Source organism: Acomys minous (genome assembly GCF_964271855.1).
Source record: "Acomys minous genome assembly, chromosome: 13".
Taxonomy (NCBI): domain Eukaryota; kingdom Metazoa; phylum Chordata; class Mammalia; order Rodentia; family Muridae; genus Acomys; species Acomys minous.
In genome coordinates, this window is record NC_140495.1 from 34824032 (window position 1) to 34847420 (window position 23389).

Sequence of the window (23389 nt, forward strand, 5' to 3'; positions counted from 1 at the left end):
TTCAGAACTTAATAGCTTTTTTTAAAAAAACTGTTTTTAAAAAATATATATACATTAGGTTATATCTAACATAAAAATGATCTTTTAGATTTTGGCATTCAATAGTTATTCCTCAAAGAAATAAAATTACATTGTCACTTAAACAGAAACAATATTGCTATAAATAATATTGTCAATTCCACAAGGAAATTACATTGTGAAAGACTCTGTATGTTAAAGTAACACTGCTTCCAGACACTGAGCTAAAAATTTTAACTATTTTTTTTCCTGAACTTTAGTGTTTTTTTAAAGTAATTTGTTCAGATTACATCCCGATTGTTATCCCCTCTCTTGTATCTTTCCGTGCCCCCCTCCCTCTTTCACCCTATTCCCTTCCCCTAGGTCTGTGACAGAAGGGGACCTCCTCCCCCACCACATGATCACAGCCTCTCAGGTCTCATCCAGAATGCCTGCTTCCCCTTCCTCTGAGTGCCACCAGGCCTCCCCACCAAAAGGAAGTGGTCAAATAGGGGGCATCAGAGTTCATGTCGGAGTCAGTCCCTGCTCTCCACATAACTGTGGAGACTGCACTGTCCATTGGCTAGATCTGAATAAGGGGTCTAGGTTTTCTGCATGCATTGTCATTGGTTGGTACAGCAGTTTGTGCAGGCCACCCTGGGTCCAGATCTGCCAACTTTACCTATTTTTTAAGCTTCATATATATGAACTGATTTACATTATTTACCCTTTCCTCCAAGTTCTCCCATGTTTCACCTCCTCTTTCTCTAACTCCTAGCTTCTTTATCTTTAGCTGTTATAAATGAGTAAATATATAAACACAACCTTTTGAGTCCACTTACTGTTGCAAGTATGTATGTTTTTAGGGATGACCACTTAGTACTGGGAAACCAATTAGGGCCCTTTCCTGGGAAAACCTGATTCTACCTCTGCCAGCAATCATTAATTGCCTGCAGCTCTTCACCTATTGGTAGGGCCTTGTGACATCCCACCATCCACGTTGGTATGTCAACTGAAGCAGTTACTGTTCAGGTCTTGTTGAGGCAAGCATGCTGTTGAAATGCCATGGGCACAGCCTCCCTGCCATATTTACAAGAACAATCTTGAAGAGGATGCCTTGATCTTTAAGCTCTTACAATCTTTCTATTCTCTCTTTCATGATGTCCCTTGAGCCTTAGGTGTAGGTGTTGTGTTGTATCTGAAACAATCAGGGCAAGGCACCCATGATCAGTTGTCCTTTGCATTTTGACCAGTTGGGAGGGGTGCGATCTACACTTCAGGCTAGGATGTTTAAACAGGATGTGCTACTTAGGAACAGCCTGAGGGTTGAAAACGTTGCAGGCAGACTAGGCTCCAGTGACTCACCAGCTTGACCCATGTCCAAATGTGGGTTCTGGGTTAGGGCAGACTGAATCTGGCCTAGGATGAGCACTTGGGTTAAGGCCTGGCGGCTGTCTGTGCGGAATGAGTAGGTTGAAGTCAGGCAGCTGACCAGACTGGGCTGATACACACAATGTGCAATCTGGGTTAAATCCTGGCATTGGGAACAGTGCAGGGAGGACCAATCAGACTGGGCTCCAAAAAACAATGGGCGAGGAGGACCAAACATGGAGGGTTCAGTCCCTAAAATTCTTTTACTGACGAAGTGTTATGATTTGGGGCTGTTAAGAGGGTCAATAGGGCTGGGTGTGGTGGCGCATGCCTTTAATCCCAGCACTTTGGGAGGCAGAGACAGGCAGATCTCTGAGAGCCTGGTCTACAAAGAGAGTCCAGGACAGCCAAGGCTACACAGAAAAACCCTGTCTTGAAGGAAACAAAACAAACAAACAAAAGAGGCTCAATAGGTAAAACACGCTTACTGCCAACCCTGATAATCTGAGCTCATCTTTCAAAATCTACATAAAGGTTGAAAAAGAGATCTGAATCCTACAAATTGTCCTCTGACTTCCATATAAGTGCTGTGGACACAGACACAAAACAAAACAATAAATAAATGTAGATACTGCTTTTCAAATGCAATGGCTTAGGCCAGAAACACCTGCCTCTAGGCTCATGTTCTGTTTTAAGGGGCTTCAGGAAGTACTTGAGCTGCTGCCACAAGCTCTCATTGCCATGGACTGAGCTCCTTCTGCTGCCATTGCCTTGTTATGGTGACTGAAATCTCCATGAAAGAGTAAGCTAAAATAAAGCTTTCCTCCCTTAAAGTGTTTCATGTCAGGTAACAGTGATGAGAAAAAGTTACACATATAAGTGGTATTAACAACATTTCTGATTGTTTAGTTGAATATGGTGAAGTGGATCTATATATGGAAAATCTGCCCAGTTGAGTACAGCAGCGTTTTCTAAATAACTAAACTTGATGTTACAAAATCACATGAGGTAAAAGTATCAGTTAGACTAGCAAACTATAACAGGACAGAAAACTAAAAGTTTATTTATATTTATATATCACAATTAACTTAAGCTGTAGATCTAACTTTGGTATAGTATCAAAGAAGAATTATACCTATTATCAGAAAATATTAAAGATTCCTTGATTTTTCCAACTGCATAACACTGTGAGAGGGTGAGAGTTATTTTTTTTTCGTATACATCAACCAAAAAGTAGCAGGTATGAGCTTTCATTTTTTGTGTTCTTAGGCCACAAGTTATTAAAAAGAGTGATAAGAAGTATGAAACTCTGCTGCTCACAGCTTCTTTTTGAGCTGTACTGTACTTTTACAAGATGTCATTCACACTGGTAAGATTTATTTACTCATTTATTTTGAGATAAATCAGTAGACTATTTTTTAAATTACATGATAAATACAGATAGCATTAACTTACATCAGGAACTGTTTATATTCTCAGTATTTTTTAAGCATGCAATAGCATCCTGCAACCAAAACTTTGAGGACTCCTATGCTATCTCCTCACTAGCAGACATGCAGATTATAGGCACTGTCTCAAAATCTTGGAAGCACCAATGTCTCCCCATCTTATCTGAGGAGAAAACTCAAGTTGGAAAGAATAGAAGAAATGGTAAAGGATATAAAACTTCCATTTTAGGAGGAATGTTTCAGAGGTCTACTACACCATGGTAACCATAGTTAATATCTGTTGTACTGAAAGTTAAGAATGTGTCCTCACTGAAGGAAGTAAGTTCATGAAGTAATAAATGAGTTAGTAATACATTATAAAATGTTCTTCCTCTCCTCTCTCTCTATATATTTGAAAACATCATGGAGGACAAAACTCACAATTTTTGTCAACTACTAATAAATAAATAAAAAAAATCATGTTTTGTTTTTGTTTTTTGAGACAAGGTTTTTCTGTGTAGCCCTGGTTGTCTCAGACTTGCTTTGTAGACCAGGTTGGCCTGGAACTCATGGAGATCCACTTGCCTCTGCCTCTTGAGTGCTAGGATTAAAAGCATATGCCACCACACCCAGAGAAAGTCACATTTTGTGATGCTACAGATTGAACCTAGGGCCTGTTGCACTGAGCTACTCCCCAGCTAAAAAGCCACTTTTTTTTCTTTTTTCTTTTTGGACACAAGATCTCACTACTGAATTTACAATCCCCCTGCCTTAGCCTCCACAATGCTGGAACTAAAGGCATGTGACACCATCACCAAATGCATGGCTAAGAAGCCACTCTTAAATATTACTGACATCACCACACATTTTGCAATATGTAAAGATCTCTATAATCTCAACTAACACTTAACAGTAGGATACTCAGGTCAGCTTTACATGAAGTAAGTTAAAGAGGTCTACCATTCCATCCACAACATAATAGCAATCCAATTTTTGAGGTAGGTATGAAGACTCTGCTAAGTTATAATTAAAATCAATACTTGCTAAGAAAATATTACGTGCAAGATATGAAAAAAAAGTCAAGTGGAAAACAAAGACGACTCTATCAGCCTTGGAGCCTTACAATGCGACACAGTAATGTGGGACTAGTACTGTAGCAGTAGCCGAGAGAGGTGAACAGAGATTACTTAATACACTACTGCTTTCTGAATCACAGCATAGGAGGTCTGGGAGAATTTTGGGTTGGAAGGTTTAATTTTCAATCCCAACCTAGGAACATCACAAATTAAGTTCTTATCAATTAATTCCTAGATGCTGTGGAGGAGCCTTTCAGTGGACAGTTTTTAATATGGAATGTTTCAACAGGAAAAGAGGTCAAGATCAAAAGTCACTAATGAATGCTCTTCCTAAGTGCCAGGCAGTGCAGGTTTGGGTTCTTACAACATATTTCTTTGATCGACTCTTTGTCTTCTTTTATAAGACTTTAACAAAGTTAAACAAAGACACCAATAAACCCCACACTGTGGTCCATTTGGCCATCTCTAAGCTACAGCTTTGGCCAGCTTAGTCTACACTGAAAATCTGAAAGTCCAGAGAGCAGAAAAAAGGCCCATGGCCTAGAGTGCGTGGGTCTCAAAATAGAAACTGGAAGTGGTTTATGTCTCAACCAGTAACAATGTATTCAATGAACTATAAAAGTCTTCAACTTTTATTCAAATTAAATGAAGTAACAAAAATTAGTAAAGTAGTAAACAAACAAAAACAACAAACTTAGCCAGTTAAGAGAAGTTGCTGAGTTCTCAACTAGCAGCCACATAAAAACACCAAAGTCCTTCCTGCTAATCCCATTTTACAAATGCATTTTCTTTCTTTCTTTTGAGACAGGATTTTATTATGTAGCCCTGGCTGTCCTAGAACTCTCTGTAGACCAGGATCTCTTGGAATTCACAGAGATCCACCTGTCTCTGCTTTTTGAGTGCTGGGATTAAAGGCGCGTGCCACTACCACCTGGCATAAATTTAATTTTCAAAGCAGAAAGCCTTTTCATTTTACTACTTGTGTTAAGTAATTAGTTCCACCAATTTGAATGTACTTGTTCTAGTGTTTAAGTCTCATTTTTCATCAAAGTTTAGTATTTTTAAAGACATACAAAATTTCTTTTAAATTAAAGGACATTGATTAAGTCCTAGTAATGTAACACTTTATTCATGATTTGTCAAGTCAGTTGCTTATATCTACAGTGAAGTGTGTAGCAAATGGCCCAGGACTAAATGTTTGGTTCTTAAACAATGGCTAACTTCCCAAAAGTCCTGGCACATATACTGGAGCCTCCAAAGCAATACAAGGTACAGCAGATAGATGTCCGCAGAGTTGAAGGCCTGGGTCTCAAGACTCTACTTATTTAGAGTTAGCAATGAGCACCTACTGCTTTTTTAAAGCTTACATTTTTTTTTGAAATGTATAAAGCAATCTGATTCAGTGGCTGTATTCTTATTTTTCTTTAAAATAATTGCAAATACTTCACCAAAAAGGAATTTGTTTTCAATATACTTATAAAGAAAATACTCTAATATAGTACCTTTAAAATGGCTAAACACCACAGATCTATGACTTTCAAGGAATGCCTCTTGACAGCAATAGCATTAAGTTTACCTGGCTCATATGGAATGGAAAACAGAAGAGGATGAGGTCCAGTGTGCTTCTCTGTACAAGTACACTCGAGTCCTGCACTGAAGTACTTACTGCTTCTACCTGAAAGAAGAAAGCCCTTAGCATGCTGGGCAATGTTTGCCATGGTAATGTTTCATTTATCTAAGACAGAATATATACCTGTGCTTTTCACAGAGTGCAACAGACAAATGTTAATGTCAGTATCAATGACTTTTTACCCTGTGCCCCAGCATGTCTCCCCAGCATGTTTGTGCAAATGCTGCCTAGCAGCTACACTCATACTTGCACTAAGTGGGATGCAAGTCAAATGTCCATTGACTGATGAAACAGTAACCACACTATGATACTGTCAACAAGAGAATATGGAGCAACATGGAGCAACAAGCCAATGACATACACAGAAGCATGGACTAATCTCAATTGCGCTATAAACTGTGAGTGAACCACACCCACAGGCCATGAGCAGTATGATTCAACCTACGTTAACAGTCTGGATAGAACATTTTCAAGGATCTGAAATCAGGAAAGGAGTGGCCACAGGGGTCTAGTGATTTTTGGGGTGATGTAAATTTCTTAGTCTTCTTTACAGTAGTAGTTAGGAGACTATATTTATGTGTAAAAATTCATACATGTAAGATGGCCCAATTTTAGTGAAAGCATTTAATATTTAATCTAAGCAAAGCTGTATGCTAAATTCAGCTGTATCCTTATATGGAAAATAAGGTTAATCAAAAAAACATTTAAGAACTTTAGAAAATGAATTTCTTGCCCACTTTAAGGCTACAACATCCTATAAAGATTTCCTTCTGTTACCAATCTTGACATTAAAAAGAACATAAGAACACAGTCTGTGGTCTATTCCTTTTTTCAGAAGTCAGCTATATCACTTTGTCTAAATTACAAATTTCTTTATAAAGAAAAGTAAGACTGAAAGGAATGTTCACTTTGGGATATTATAATAAATGTAGCCTTGGTAACAGTAGTCTACTAGTACGAAAGACAAGAGTAATTAAAATCATGCATTTGCTTGAATAAAAGGGAATAGGCATACATAATAATAATAATAATGTCTTTTTCATGAGAAAAATAATCCTTTAAGTTATCAATAATTATTCAGTATTTTGGCTGTTTTCTTTGATAAAAACAGGAATGCTGCACGTGGCATGAGTCTCAGAATAGTCTGGAATGCCTGGCTCTAGAGACACACCTGTGACATGACAACCTACCATGAGCTCAATGTCACTGCCAATTATGTACAGCTGGTCTTCCATTGAAAGCTTCCTGTTCAGATGGGCCAGAACATATGTGATTCCAGGTAAGCGCACAGCGGGACTGGTGAGCAGACTGCCCCAGAGGGCACTGTAGAACGCCGACTGCTCTACAGCAGCAGCAACCTTCTCCAGCAGTGTGTTTGTCCTGTGCACACAACAGAAGGAGACATTCACAATCAGAGAAAAGAACTCAACCATGATTCTCTTCCAAAATAAATAACAGCATCCACAGCAAAGTCATGAGCTCCACTCTAGAAACAAGTGAGCCAGTCTGGAAGAGCACACTTCAAATTCAGAGGGCGGGGTACAAAGTCCTGCTTCCGCCCTGCGCTAGCTGTCAGACGGAGAGGACTGACCACTGTACCTGCTGACCTTATGGGTTGTTAGATTACAATAAGCTATAGAGCAACATCTCTACCGTTTATTTAATCAATCAGCACAACTATGTTGACTTCCTACAAAACCTTAAGACATTTGCTTTCTGAAATCATAACACAGAATTCACAATGATATAAATGAATTGGATCTATGACAAAAATCAAACTAAGGATATCTATCAGTGATTGACTCTTGTTTTAACCAAAATAAACAACTCAATATATAGAAGTCTATCACATTATGGTATAGTATAGTAAAGTCATATGACTTCAGTGGGTGATTTATTAGTAACATTATCTTTGACTTCATTGTATCTCTGCATTAAAATAACACATTTATTAACCCTCTTATAGTACTTACATGGAATTCTTAACAAAACATAACTCATAGGATGCTACAGCCAGAAAGAGAATTATTTAATTTCTATGTTAAATTTTAATTAGAAGCTGGGCATGGTGGCACATGCCTGTAATCCCAGCACTTAGACGGCAGAAGCAGGCAGATCTTTGTGAGTTGAGGCCAGCCTGGTCTACAAAACACATCCAGGATAGCCAAGGTTACACAGCGAAAACAAAACAAAAATAATTAGACCTAGTAGAATTAAATGGTACTGATTCTGTACTTCCCTTAAGAGAATAAATTAAAACTTATTTCTAGTTTTTGTTTGTTTGTTGGTGTGTTATTTTTTTCAAGACAGGGTTTCTCTGTGTAACAGTTCTGGTGTCCTGGATTCAGTCTGTAAACCAGGCTGGCCTCAAACTCACAGCGATCTGCCTGCATCTGCCTCCCTAGTGCTGGGATTGAAGGTGTGTGCCACCACACCGTAAAACTTATTTCTAAACTAAATGAACTACTTTTATTTTATACTTCTAAAATTATAAGCAAATAGGTAAATTAATAAAAGCAAGTAAGATGGGCCATAGAAATGGCTCAGGAGTAACGGCATTTGCCATGAAAGCCTGTAGAGCAGACTTCCAACCCAGGAGCCCCGATGAAGGCAGGATTCACAGTGCACAAAGTTACCCTCTGACCGCCATACACACCAGCCACACACAGACACCTGGTAATAAGAATAGCAATAAAGAACAGTTTGAAATAGCCAATTATGATATTTAGTTTTGACTACATTATTTTTCTTTTTAATGTAGCCTATAAGGATAATCCAATATTTTCAGGATTAGAATCTTATTGTACTGTGGAAAGAGTTGAAACACATTAGTCAATGTACTTAATTAAATTATTTAATTTTAATCATTACACCTACTCTCAAGTTAAACTTAGCATTCTCTATTTTGCCACCTAAACTCAATTCCTTTATTTGTTTTTCTTTCTTTTTTTTTTCCTTTTCCTTTTTCTTTTTATTCTAGTTCTGGTAACAACATAAGGGCATCATGCATTGTCTGTAGCTATTAGCTCTTAAAAAACAATAGGCTCCAAAACAGAAGAGTTAGTTCCCTTTCTTTAACATTCAGTATCAAGTATCAAGCATTATGACAACAGCTAGTGAAAGGCGGTGCACTGGTGCCAGGCTATTTTTCTCCATTAGCAGTTTAAATACCATTGGCACAGGGACCCACTTCGCACTCTTCATTATCTGTTAATCTATTTGTTGTATCATTAAATTATGGGTCATAATTTTTGGCTAAGTTACAAAAAGAATTTGACTGGTTTTATCACTACAGTAACACGAAGAATTATGCTTCATTTACAGATGAAGAACCAACACAATTGGAAAACACTAAAAAGTGTTCCTAAGATCAAACAAGATACTTCACAACAGTTTTTTATTGCTACTGAAATCTTGTATGTATACCTGTTTTATCTGCATGTATATCTATGTACCATATGCTTGCCTGGTGCCTACAGAAGACAGAAAAGAATGCCAAATCCCCTGAAACTAGAGTTTCAGACAGCTGTGAACCTCCAACTTGATGCTGGGATTCAAACTCAGGTCCTCTGGAAGAGCAGCAAGTGTTCTTAATCCCTAAGCTATCCTTCTAGCCCCAATATTTTTTTCTTAATTTATATTTTTTAATGTGTATATAAATGCTGTCTGCATGGATGTATGCCTACTACAGAAATGTGTGGTACCCAGGTAGGGCAGAAGACAGCATCGGAGTCCGTGGAACTGGAGTTATAGACAGTTGTGAGCTGTTACTTCAGTGCTAGGAATCCAACCTAGTTTTTTTTGTAAGAGAAGCCAGTGCTCTTAACTGTTGAGCCATCTCTCTAGTCTTAATGTGTTATGTTGATGCATCTAGAATAGTTTTGTTATGCTAAAACACAGTTAAAAATGGTTACTGACTAATTCATGATTTGTAGTACCAAGGTGGACCAAATATCATTTACCTCTCATAATACTCTGATCCTTCTTCTAAGCCAGGAAGAATACCAGTCAGCAATCCCTGGAGACCAGGTTTCAGAGTTTTCCCCAAAGGCAGGTAATATATCTCATATAAACTGAGCAGTGTTGGTTTCACAGACATAGCAGCATTGGCAAGAAGAGGAAACAACCCAGAGCTGTTAAAAAATGAAAGATGTAAAACAGCACATTAATTCATATGCAATGATATCATATATTTTATTTTTTATGAAACAGGTTACAGCAAATGAGTAAAATAATATCTATTAATGATTTCTACATCCATTAAACTAAACTGGTTCTTTCACTTGAGTTTTATATACACGAGCCCTAAAATCTTCCTTATATTCTACAATTCCAAACAAGAATTCTCATCTTTTCAGAAGGCTGATCTTTCTCCTCCATAACTACCCTTTAAAAATATGGCATCTTTATTAGCTGCCCAAAAGCTATATATCTAGGAATGATGTTTTGCCCTACTGTAAAAGTGTCTCCTTCAAGACTCATGTGTGGTGGTGTATGCCTTTAATCCCAGGACTCAGGAGGCAGAGGAAACGGATTTCTGAGAGCTCCAGGCTAGCCTGGTCTATATATTGAGTTCCATGACAGCTAGGGCTATGTAGGGAGACCCTGCCTCAAACAAAGCAAAATAAAACAAAAATACCTTCTCCAACCACCAACCACTGGCCATGTTCTCTCTTCAGGTTTCCCTTCTAGATAATTTCTGAGTAAATTCTTCCTATCTTATCTAGGTAATTACTTTGCAGAGACTGCCATATTTTCAAAACCTCGTCATAACAGGTAGAATTCAAATCTGGCCTGAAGTTATTACTTTCAATAAAAACCTTTCATAGATTTCCTGTTGCCAACATGATTTTGAACAGTATTCAGCTACTGCATACACTGCACAACCCATGTGCATTCCCAACTCAGCCATTCTGTTCCTTTGAGAACCTTCTATGACCTCTGTAGCTGCCAGGTCTTTACCTGTCCTCTTCACAAAGACACAATCCCCACTCTCTTACTAATACCCCACGGTTCACTGCAGGATTCCAAAACATTCAGCTCTCAGTTGATCCTTGATGAAACTTACCTGCTAATTAGACTAGGATTAGACCCCTATCTGATTTCCCTAAAGTAGTAAATAGTACTTATTAGAATATTTATTACTAGCTTTGAACTCTCTGTGAGTATGGGAACAGATCACAACCACCAGTGTTTCTGTCTTTCAGTTCCTCGTGCTATGTTCTACACTCAGGCAGTGCTTTAAAGATGAAGACTCTCACCCACTCCGGCCTTTATATAGGAAGTAGAAATCATGTTCAACTGGCTAGTTTTTTTGCACGAAATTTTAGGAACAGTGTGACCTGAAGATGTAGTCATACTATGTCCTTGTGAAACTGCCTTTTGTGTGCCTATGGTCGTATCCTGCCTTTCCCATGAGCTAGCCTCACTGATAACTCTTATCTCCTTAATTTCTGTCTTTCTTTGCTCTCTTCTGACATCTTTGCTTCTAACCCAATGTACTAGAAAAAACAAAAACAAAAACCCCAAGACCAAAACAGCATTTGGCTTTCCATTCCTGATCTAAAGCAACAAAGATGAAGGGCAGTCTTTTGTTTTTGCTATGGTTGTTTAGGATTCAGAAATCAGTTTCTCTTTTTTTTTTAATCACAAAGCCAGTTCATAAAAACCAGACTTTCTCTTTCTAGAGGTAGACTGTGGAAATTAATCTTTCCCTGCCATTTTGACTTGGGTGTAGTTGTAAAGGAATTTTCTCATCTACCTTAATTGGCAGTAGATCAGAAGATTTTCATTTAAAAAAAAAAAAAAAAGGAAGCTACTAGGAAGTAATGTTACACAGAGGTGCTAAGAGAAGGAAGACAAGCCATCCTGGCTTCCCTGCACAGCGTGTCACTGTTTAGCACTAGAGCACACTTTTTTTTTTTTGTCTAATTAGTTTCTATATGGTTGTTCATGCTTTAATTTTACCTATGCAATAAAGGATCCACTAACCCCTCAAAGGTCAGGGGGTTCAGAGTTTCTCGACAGGGAACATGTGGAGGCATGTGGGAAGGTAATCAGGAGCTCACCCGCACCTCCAGAGATGGTGTGCCCCAGCTGTGACTCAGGAAGGAAAGCTCCTGTTCTCAGGACCATCACTTGTGTATCTGTGTCCCTTAAAATATCTTTTATGATAGCCAGTGAATATGTTTCTCTGATTTCTCTGAGTTACTCTAACAAAGTAATTGAGCCTAAAGAGGGAGCTGTATAGACCACAAGGTGTAGACTGTAGGTTACAAGTTATGGAGGCCTGGGCTTGTTTGTGGTGTTAGCTTTAGAAGCAGTCTTACTGGGTCATCACCCTGAGAGATCAAATAGTATCTGTAGAAAAGGAATAAGAACCGAGCTGGACTAGAGGAGTCCAACTGAAGTTCACTGAAGAGCTCGTTTGCTTGCCAATGTAAAAGCATCCTTACACAGTTGGCAATCATACAGATGATCTATAGTGTGAGTTGGATAATCTTAGTTTGAAATTTTTTTCAAGCCAGTACATGAAATCTTAGAAGCCATACACAACATCATTTGTTTAACATGTCTTAAAATAATCAGAGTATAAGGAGCTAAGAACAGAGGCTGCATCAGTAATTAGGGCAGTGACAAAGCCCACAGTAAAGATGATGCTCACTTGGACTGGCAGCTGTCAGTGAGGTAGACAGACGCACTGGAAACACATCAGGATAATATGTAGGTTACTGGGCACACTGTTGTACTTTCTGTACATTAACAACCTTGTGAGACTAGTAGTATCATTTCCATCTTTGTAGATGAGGGCACAAAGCCTTTAAAAAAGTGGTCCAAGAACACATGATTTATTTGACATCCCTACTCTTTTGTTTTTGTTTGTTTTGTGTTTTGTGTGTGTGTGTGTGTGTGTGTGTGTGTGTGTGTGTGTGTGTGTGTGTGTGTTTAGTCTGTTTTTTGAGACAGGGTTTCTCTGCGTAGCCTTGGCTGTCCTGGACCCCCTTTGTAGACCAGGCTGCCCTCAAATTTACAGTGATCCGCCTGCCTCTGCCTCCCGAGTGCTGGGATTACAGGCGTGCGCCACCACACCTGGCAACATCCCTACTCTTGACCACTGTGAGACAGAACTTCCAGGGACAGCACTGGAGGGAGGAGAATATGGACAGGGTAACAAGATGTGCAATTCACATTTCACTCTTGTGCAAAGGGATTGATGGTGGCAGCATTTACAGACCTTTAGTATAATGTAGGTTTATTTTTAAACAGGTAGAGTTTTAGTGGCTTTTAAAGATATACAAATATGTTGGGGGTTGGTCTGCTAGTCTATATATATGAATGCTGAATTCTGGGCCCCAAGATCTGGCTACAGTACAGATGAGTGCATTGTCACATATTCTGATCAGTGTTGCATAAACGTTGTTCCCTAATGATCTCTGATTGGTTAAATGAAAAAGCTGGACAGGCTGTTGCTGGGCAGACAAAAGGTGGTGGAGCTTCTATTCCTGTGCTTGGGATCTCAGGGAGGGACCAGGAAGTGCGAGAAGAGAAAGGAAGAAGGGATAGAGAGAGGACGCTGCCATGAGGAACTGACCTGATGGACCAGAAACAGCCCAGATAGAATATATGGCAAATAACTTGGGACATGTGGCTGGGAAGTAGCCAGACTAGCTTAGAAGCTTAGAGGGTTAGAATAAAAGAATATCTGCCCAGTTATTGAGCCTAAAGCTTCTTAATAAATCTAGTAAGTCTCTGTGTCACTTATTAAGAAGCTAGAGTGGGTGACAAGAAAAGCAACCCCAAAATAAATTAACCACTACACATATATGGGATGACTAAATCATGAATTTAAAGCTCAGGCCAGCACTTGAGTCATCAATTTGGAGTCTATATATAATAAAGAAACAATGGTTATCAGGCGAGGGAGGAAATAGGGAGATGCAAATCAAAAGACACAAAGCAGCAGGAAAGGTCCAGAGAACTGTGTGATGAGGGATATATGAATCTGCTTCATCAGGGTATGTACCTCATGTCACCACATTACACACTTTAAACAGGCATGGTAAGACAAAGAAGATAAGTAGGGGTGTGGATATGCTTGCTCAACAAGAAAATATAAAATAAGAACACAGAAGGACCAGAACCAAGGGAACCCTAAGAAATGGCAGATATTGAGTTAGGGTGGAAGAGGAAAGGGTGGTAAAAGACAAGGAAAAAGATGAAAGAAAATGCCATTTCATAAAAGACAAAGGAAAAGATGGTCAAAGAGTTACTAATGACATTGAAGCTACTGAAAACCAAGGCGTTTTATTTCCTGGGGCCTAGTGTCAACCTTAAACGGGTAGATTGCCTGATCAGTGCCAACGATTTTGAATGACAACTTTTATGAATGACATCTAAGAATAAAACACAACTTGAAAAATGTTTTACTTTTTTTCTAAATCACTTAAAGACTTAACATATATTTAAGAAACAATTTTTCAAATTTTTAATTTTACTGTAGAAAGGTTAAATAGTTTAGGCATATATACAAATATGCATTTGGAGACAGTGTCTTATTATACAGCCTTGGTTGGTCTAGAACTTGCTATGTAGGTCAGGCTGGCCTTGAACTCATAGAGATCTGTCTGCCTCTGCCTCCCGAGTGTTGAGACTAAAGACATGTACCACCATATCTAGCTAGAAATATATTTTTATATTGTACATTGGTAATACAATTATTCTTACCTATATAAAAAAAGATCTTTGGCAAGCCGCTTAGGTCCGATGATTTTGAAGATGATTTCGTATGTTTCAAGTGCCTTCCGATGAACTCCACCTGGTAGTGCTGGATGCAGACATTGAGCTAGGCGTTTGCCTATGGTCAGTTTTTTGGGTACTACCTGGTACTTGGCATTATTTTGTAAAACCTTGAAGAAAATAATTTTAGTGCAACTGAGAAAAATGTCTCATTTTATTGCTATTTTCTTATAAAACTATCACAGAAAGCTTTTGAAACAATATCAGTACATATTTGAAATTAAAATAAAAGAAATTAAAAAGTAGCATGTTGTTAAAAATAAACCCATTATGTGGTAACAAAAAATATATTTTTAAATAAAAGAATAGTTTGCCCAAAATGTGCGGAGAGTAAAGGCATAGATTTTTGCAAATCTTTACTATCTGTCATGAGACAGAATATCATGGTTGCCCCCTCTGGGGGTGCAGTTTATGGAGTGAGAAACTGACAGTCAGTCAAAGGAAATACAGTAGAAAAGTCAGCACTAGAGTTGCCAGTCATTAAATTTATAATACAGCACACACACACACACACACTCACACACACACACACACACACACACACTCACACACTCACACACTCACACACACACACGCACGCTCACGTCTCTGTGTGTGTCTGCATGTGCACACACATGCATGCTTATAAAAATCCTCGGGTTGTCCCACCATATTTTATATTACTTTCATTTATAAGCTTAGTATCTTATGTTTTGTTATTTGGATACAGTGAAGTGTTTTCATGAATACTGATTAATGTATAAGAAGCTGATTATGCTCTTAGTTAGTCTAACTCATGTCTATAATTCAAAGAAGTGCATTTGAAAATAGTTCCCAAGTGGCATTCTAAATGGGACTCTTAGAGTCTTTCAGCAAGACAAAAGCCCAACTTCCTGAAGGCAAAGTCATACTACAGAGCAATTTACAGATATGATAAAGAGATGAAGTTTTTCAAAACTCACACAGTAAATGCTGGAAGAAAATGTGCAAGCAACACTTGTGTATCCCATGTTAAGGTAAACACGTAGCACAGTGGAAATGAAAGCTTTTTTCTTATACTATCAGGCACTCTATTGTCCTTGCTATATATTTTAAGATTTTTTTTTCCTAATAACTGCATGTGAAGCTGTTTGAAGTTTAAGGTTATTATAAAACTATTCTTTTCCACCCAGACTTTTTCAATAGCATTCCCAATCACTAGGAACAAAATTCATGCCAAAACTCTGTGTGAAGGAAGAAAAGTTTGACTGAAATTAAAACAAAATTGGTCAAAACAGGAAGCCAAGAGTTGATCAGTGGCTTTTCTCTATGAACTTGGCTAAAAACAGACCTACGCACAGAAGAAGGCTCATTCCAAGTCAAGTTCCGAGGCCTAGGGCCTATATTTAAACTGCCTTTGTGAAAAATACTGACTTGTAACTAGGCTTGCATAGGCACAAAATGTTTCCTTGTTGCTGCACTTACAGCATTAGCAAAGGGTCCTACAGCCATTACTTTCCATTTACTGCTTTTCATTTTGGAGCCAGGAACTCCAGAACTTTATCTGATGCTCAATTACTAAAACTTACCCTCACAGTAACATATATGGTTCTCAGTTTTCTAATTTTACAGGTACCAATAATAATAACGATGATGATGATATACCACCCCCCACCTTTTTTTGAGACAAGGTTTCTCTGTGTAACCTTGGCTGTCCTGGACTCGCTTTGTAGAGCAAGCTGGCCTCCAACTCACAGCGATAGCTTGCTTTTACCTCCTGAGTGCTAGGATTACAGGCAGGTGTGCGCCACCACACCTGGCTAATAATTGTATCTTTTAAGTAGTACTGTTTCTTTGAATAAGAACTGTTAAAGTGTTAGTAATACACCCGACCACATAGGCATAAACTCATAAAGTAAAATGCCATTTATGAAAGCTGGGGTTCAGTTACATTTATAGTCTTTACTTCATGATTTAGCTAAATCTTGCATAAACAGGTGTAAACAGATTTCTGGTTTTTAATCCTTTTACTAAATGTATAAGAAAAGCATACCTTGTTGAGTTTTCCAAGCGCTGATATCAAATCTGCCCACTCACTGGAGTATTCAAAATTCTTCAGTGCTTTGTCAATTGCAGCTACATAGTTTCTGTATTTGGAGTCACTCAGTAACTCCAGCTCTTCTGTGTTCATCCTCCCACCGTGTCACACTAGAGACCAGCTGCAAAGTCATGCAAAATCATTCCCTGCAGAGATACCAGAGGAACCAAGGTTACAAAGTAAAGCATCAAGTGTGTTCATAAAGTCTCATTACAAAACAAATGATTAATTTCACAGTCTCTTTAAATGAAGCACTCAGAATTCTAGTCAGCTAGTGTACAGGGGTAATATTAATAGTCAAACTGAAAAAGTGGCATTTAAATTTATTTAGGCATATGAAAAGTTCTGATTATTTCATGTTATTTCTGCCACATTTGTTAATGGAACATTTCAGATATATATTCTCTTCTATTTTGATAGCAAAATCTAGTAAAAATAGTTAGAATCAAGGTTACATCAAGGATATAGGAGAAGGAAAAAAAAAAAAAAAGAAACACCAAAGGAGAAAGAATAATTTATTTTAAAGATCCACTGTATTAACTAATAATGGTCATCTAGTATGAGGGACCATCAGCTGGTTTGAATCAAAACTGATTTAGGGTATAATGCAGCCACAAATGCTATGATATTCCTTTTTAAGAGTATGCCCAGTCCTCCAGTCCTTTGGTTTAGACTTACATTTAGTGGTAACAGTAAGGCAGAAGAGACAATGGCAGAATCAATAGCACTTCAGCTTCTAAAGGCTTTTAGATAACTTATTTCCAGTTCAAGCCAGCTACCATATGATGAAGACACCTCAAGAAGCTCTGAAGTTGAACCTATCGTGAAGAACTGAGGCTTTGTGTCACAGCCACAGAAGGAGTCATTTTAAATCCTCTATCATCAGCTAAGTCTGGATTTCAGTGGACACCCACTGACACTTAGATGTCACTCTACTGTAAGAAATTCCAAAATCAGCAACACATATAGCTAAGTCTCTCAAATTCATCCAGTCAGGTAACAAATTTTTCTCCATAAACCACTGGTTGGAGGGTTGTCCTATCACAATAGATAATTAATAACAAGAATTTAATTGTGGTAAGAGTGAGGTATCTTCCCCTTTTTTCACTTTTACTTTAATCTCTGTCTGCCTCATTCTATACCAGCTGCCTTAGGTGAGCCGGGTGTGGTGGTGGCACCTGTAATCCCAGCACTCAGGAGGCAGAGGCAGGCAGATCGCTGTGAACTTGAAGCCAGCCTGGTCTACAAAGCAAGTCCAAGACAGCCAAAGCTACACAACAAACAAACAAACAAATGAAATAATAAAAAAGAATAGGCCTTAGGGGCTACCAAAACAGTTTGATGGAGTAAGAATAATTTTTCCAATAATCTTCTTTCAAAGATAACAGACACACACTTATAAAACTGAATTTGACTCCTTTTTTAAACTTGTAGAAAAATTAACTTCAGATCTAGCCAATGGACAGGACATTCACCACAGTTGTGTGGAGAGCAGGGACTCACTGACATGAACTCTGGTGCCTCATATTTAACCACTTCCCTTTGGCAGGGAGGCCTGGTGGCACTCAGAGAAAGGATAAGCAGGCTACTGGGATGAGACTCCATAGGCTGTGACCATATGATGGGGAAGGTCTCCTTTTGTCACAGACCTACAGGAGGGGAATAGGATGAAAGAGGGAGGGAGGGAGGGAGGAAGGAATGGGAGGAGACAAGTGAGGAGATAACAATGGAGATGTAATCTGAATAAATTAATTAAAAATTTTTTAAAAAGAAAAATTAAGTTTAAAAGATCATAGATTTAAATGTGACATGCAGAATTATAAAGCTCTTAGAAGAAAATATAGGAGTAAATTTTCTTGACATAAAGCATTCTAAGAAATAAGATCCTACTGAATCAATACTTAAAATATTGTGCTGCAAGAGAGACCATCAAAAAGTGAAAAGAGAACTGAAGAGTGGGAGAACATCTATTTTCTATATGTCTGATCAAGTACTTGAACTGGTATATAAAAGCTCCCCTTCAATAAAAGAAAATAAACCTTCAAATGGGCAAAATATGTGAGCGGACACAGCTACAAAGGAAGTATGCAGATGCACAACACAAACTGTAATACTGAGACTCATTGAGATTCATGCCAAAGTGGCTTACTAGTTAAAAATAGAAATAAGTGAAATGCTATGGAAGCTGTTTTGTTGCAAACCTACAGTTTCTATCCTGGAGCTTCCCCTATAACATTCTAACACCGAGATGCAGCCCCAGCCCTTTTTAAATTTTACAGAGACAGGGCCTTGCTACATTGTCTAGACTAGCTTCAGACTTGTGACCCTTCTACCTCATTTTCCCCAAGCAGCTGAGATTATAGGAATGTTCCATCTCACAGTTAAAAACAACAACCATAAGCATACACAAAATAATGTGTTTCATATGAAAAAAATGAGAAGCATGGCACATGAAAATGAAACTATAACTTTGGAGAATAAAACCTCTATAAATGATAAGGATATTCATGGGATCAATATAACATTTCAAGTTTTGTTTGAGTGAACAGAATGGGAAAGTATAAGCTTTTTAAGGGCACATGCATGTACTCTAATAGACTCTAATAAGTGAATCTAACTGTGCTGTATTAGCAGTAAGGGGAGTAAATAAAGCATGTGCATAAGTTTTGTTGATAGAGACAATTTCTTTCCTTGGCAAGAGTTCCAGCTTAAGATAGAAGATATTCATTTGGAAGATAGACTATCAATGTTCAGTGTATGTAGAAACAATTTAGTAGTAATTCCTACTCATGAAAATAGGGATCATTTATCAATAAGCAGAGGGATAATATAATTTTAAACAATAGTACCTTAATAGATATGTTTTTCATAAAACTTTTATGTGTCATAAAAAAGCCAATCATTAATGACCAGCTAAATTTGTAGAGCTTTTAACTACCATGTTTGCTGTAAGATTGAATCAGGTTAAAAAATAAATCCAGGGGCTGGGGAGATAGCTCAGTTGGTAAAGTGATTGCCTTGCAAGACTGAGGACAGGAGATTCCTAGAACCCATGTCAAAAGCCAGGCAATGAGCTGCAGAGATGGCTAAGGAATAAGTGCTTGCTATGCAATTACAAACCTGAGTTTGCAGCCTCAGGACTTGGGTGGAATGTGCCTGTGACTTCAGTGCTGTGTAAGGGTGGTTACACGCAGACCCTGTAGGTTCCTTGGTCAGCCAATATAGCTCCAGGTTCAATGAGAGAGCCTGTCTCAAAAAGTAAGTAAAGAAACAATTGAGGAAGAAATAACACTGTCACCTGACCTTCATGTACCCATACAAACCCACATACCACTCACACACCAATCCGTAATTTTAAAATTTAAAAAGCCTGGTATGGTGGGATGTGCTTGTAATTCTGGCACTGAGAGTATGGAGACAGATAAATCCTTAGGGCTCACTGATCTTGACTACTTGGCATAATGTGACAAGAAAACCTATGACACGCTTCCTCCCAAGAAAGGTTTTGACACACAGAAACAAAACAAAACAAAACACCAAATAATATTTAATACAAGAGCCAGCCATGGTAGAAATGCCTTTAATCCTAGCAGTTGGATCTCTGTGAGTTCAAGGCCAGCCAAGGATACCCAGTGAGCAAGACCCTGTCAAAGAACTACAAACAACCTAAAAAATATTTAATAAAATTGTATTTTATAGAAATCCAGAGCATAAAAATGTAAGAAAAATAGTGCCTCAGAACATGCTATTAGTGATGATATCCTGAGGACAAAATGTAAGCTTCCTTATCAGATGAATGACTTGAACCAAGCACTTAGTTTTCTCAAGTCTGCATTTCCTCATCTATAAAGAGATAAGACCTAGTTCAACGCTTGTCAAACCGAAGTAAGCAATGTATTTAAGCTATCATAGGGGAGGGGAATAAGGGGAAAATGGGAGGGAGGGAAGAATGGGAGGATACAAGGGATGGGATAACCATTGAGATGTAACAAGAATAAATTAATAAAGGAGAAAAAAAAAAGAATGCTTGTGACAGAAAGTGATCAAAGCAATTCAGTTACTGCTTCACTCCCTATGAAATCAAGGCAATACTAGGAAATATGCTAAGTATAGGCGAATACATTGTAATTAAGCACTGGTTGCAGCTGTGAATTGCTGGCAATAAAGTAAATAACTCACTCTCTTATCAAGAATGGTTTTATGAACACAAATTAAAATGTAGCTCTTCTTAAAATGTGCTTGTTCATGACTTTATTACTCAAGCTAGAATTTCACATCAATGGATCCAAGCAATGACCTGATGGAAGCATCCAGGAAAGAAAAAATACATTTGTAGTTCTTTCTTTTCTTTCTCTCCCTCTTTTCTTTTGGCAGGAGGTGGGATATCCTGGGAACTGTACCCAGAGTCTCTTTCCCACTAACATGCACTCTACCACCAAGTTATACCATCAGACCTCTATGGACCTTTTTTCATTTTATTATTAACTTTCTCATAACTGATATAGTGTAAGAATTATTCTAACAGTATTTACATTAATGATTTTAAGTACTATGAAATGATTAAAACTTGTTTAGGAGTATATATTTAGGCTATTTGTAAATATAGCACAATCATTAAAAGGAGTTAGTCAGTCATTGCAGGTTTGGTATGAGTGGGACTTAGGCTCTGAGAATTGCTCCCTTGGAGATAATAGAAAATGACTGCATTTACTATATCTATTGATGATCTGAGTAATGGATACAACCAGACTTAGAAGTAAGACCATAGACAAGATCGTCACCACAGCTAAGATACAGAACATTTCCACGTGGCTTAAACTGACCACCATATGACCACTTCTATCTCTCCGACAAATGACTTTTGTTTAAATAAAAAAAAAAAACCCAAATCTTCCTATGAAACTCATTACTTCATTTAACTTGGTACTATGGTGCCATCAAACTCATGTTGAAATTCAATTCCCAATATGAAGTATTAAGAGGTGTGACCACTGGTCATTAGGTCACTGGTGGCTGTGTCTTCATCAATGGATAAATCCATTATTAATGAGTAAAACTATTCCTAGGTATACTGGTTTATCCCAAGACAGGTCTGTTATACAAACCAGTTTGGCTGCTGTATATGAGCTCCTCATCCCATGTGAGGTACAGCCTCAGGACTCTGCTATGAGTCCCCACCAGCAAGAAAAACCTCACTAGACTTGATGCCTTAACTCTGGACCTCCCAGAACAAATCTTTACTCTATAAATTGCTCGGTGCACAGCATTATAGCACCAGGCCCTAGCAACTTGCAATAAAAGATTCTGATTTGTTTTATCTTAAGTGAAACAAGGAAATCATAATGACATTTGAAATCTTTCAGAAATCATTAGCAGTAGTTTTTTTTTATTTGATCTATAGCACCATTTGACAAATTAGTTCTTTCAGACTGACAACTCAAATTGCACTAGAATTGCCATTAAGCGTGATTAGTATGGTATTATTTTTCCTTCAATAAAAGAAAAAGAAAAATGAGGTAACATAATTGTTTGTAAAAACAAACAAACAACAACAACAACAACAAAACCCCAAAGATTTCTCTGGCTGTATGAGGCCCTGTGAAGATAGGTACTACACATTTATTTTCTATCTTATGGTATAAAAAGAGAAAATTTCAGGTACTAAATACTGCATCCGAGCACCTGCACTTCTAAGTTTCATTTAAATGGTTATATAAAGTAAGTAGAAATCTTAACATGAAATCTTATATGAAGATGGTTTAGTGCTGGCTGCACTCTCCTATGCCAAAAACGAAATGGGAAGTCTGAGGAGAAACATCCTCTAATTACTCACTTCTTTTAAAGCTTTGTTATTTACCATGTGTATGTATATCTGTGTATACATAGCATATACATGTGGTACTCTTGGAGGGCAGAGGTGGGTGTCAGATCCTTGGAGCTGCAGATACAGCAGGTTGTGAGCCACCTGATGTGTTGCTAGTAACCAAACTGAGGCCCTCTATCTACAGGAGCAGCACACTCTTGATCACTTAGCTATCTCTGCAGCCCAATTACTCCTTTCTCTGAGGGCTGTTTTATCATAGTGCAAATATATAAATGAATTCTAACAAATATCAACCAATGGGAGATGTTCATCTGCTTGCCCATGAAAGGAAAAGCAAAGCTATATATTAATTAAGTGTTCTTACCAAATGTTTTTGATTAACCATCAGAATTTATCATTCAGTAATTGCTATCATCTGGCAACTTAATGTGACAATTAGTATATCTATTTCATGTTGGTTAAAAGTTCTGAGTTTCAACACTGAATTGACAGTAAATAATTAACTAATTAGTCAGTTAATAAACTCATAAAACTAGTCATTCAAGAGACTTAGAATAGAAGAAAAAAATTTGAAGATTAAAAAAAATTTTTTTAAATGATAGAAACCCAAACATACAGGAATTCCCAAATACAGGCTTTGCCATATCCTTAGTAAGACTGAACAACTCATACACTTAATGTAATCTCAAGCTCCAGAGAGTGATCACGGTATCGTCAGCCTTTCCTCTGCATGGCTTCCCGTGTTCCAATCCTAATAGTCTTACAAAGTCAGGACCTTTCCACGTGCAGCAGAAGTAGCCGCAGCCAAGATTCCTTACAGTTCATTTACTAACTGCTAGCTACTGATGTTTATGTGCTTTCTGTCTTCAGTTTGTATTATCTCATTTCATCTTGACACCAGTGCTATTAGTATTCCCATTAGCAGAAAACAGAAGCATAAAAATAAAGGTCAGGACATAGCACAGTCGGAAATGTAAACTCAACCAGTTTGGCTAAACCACTGTTCTTCACTCTCGTGGGCCTTTTCCTTCTCAAGTATCCTCCTCAGAATTCACAAGAGAAGAGCCTCCTTAACTTCTACCAAGAAAAATTTCAACTCTACTTCTGCTCACTTGCTTTTCTTAAACACTGGAACCTGAATAATGCAGGAGAAAAATAATCTAAGCTAGTTGGCTGGCTGTATTACTGCCCTAGTTCAGTGATTTTCCTTAG

General features: G+C 37.9%; 1 protein-coding gene across 6 annotated transcripts in view; it reads right to left on the reverse strand.

Annotated features, from left to right (window-relative positions):
• Positions 1-23389, reverse strand: part of DOP1A (DOP1 leucine zipper like protein A) — a 95330-nt gene that overhangs the window by 52925 nt on the left and 19016 nt on the right. For 5 of the 6 annotated variants that reach the window (XM_084753458.1, XM_084753456.1, XM_084753459.1 and 2 more), the window contains exons 2-7: positions 19474-19599; positions 16309-16499; positions 14226-14407; positions 9464-9634; positions 6688-6881; positions 5448-5542 (exon numbers count right to left, since the gene is read on the reverse strand). In XM_084753458.1, coding sequence (XP_084609584.1) covers positions 5448-5542; positions 6688-6881; positions 9464-9634; positions 14226-14407; positions 16309-16446 — 780 coding nt within the window. In that variant the 5' untranslated portion in view covers positions 16447-16499; positions 19474-19599. The remainder of the gene's footprint in view (positions 1-5447; positions 5543-6687; positions 6882-9463; positions 9635-14225; positions 14408-16308; positions 16500-19473; positions 19600-23389) is intronic. The other variant, XM_084753457.1, reaches the window with a different exon arrangement.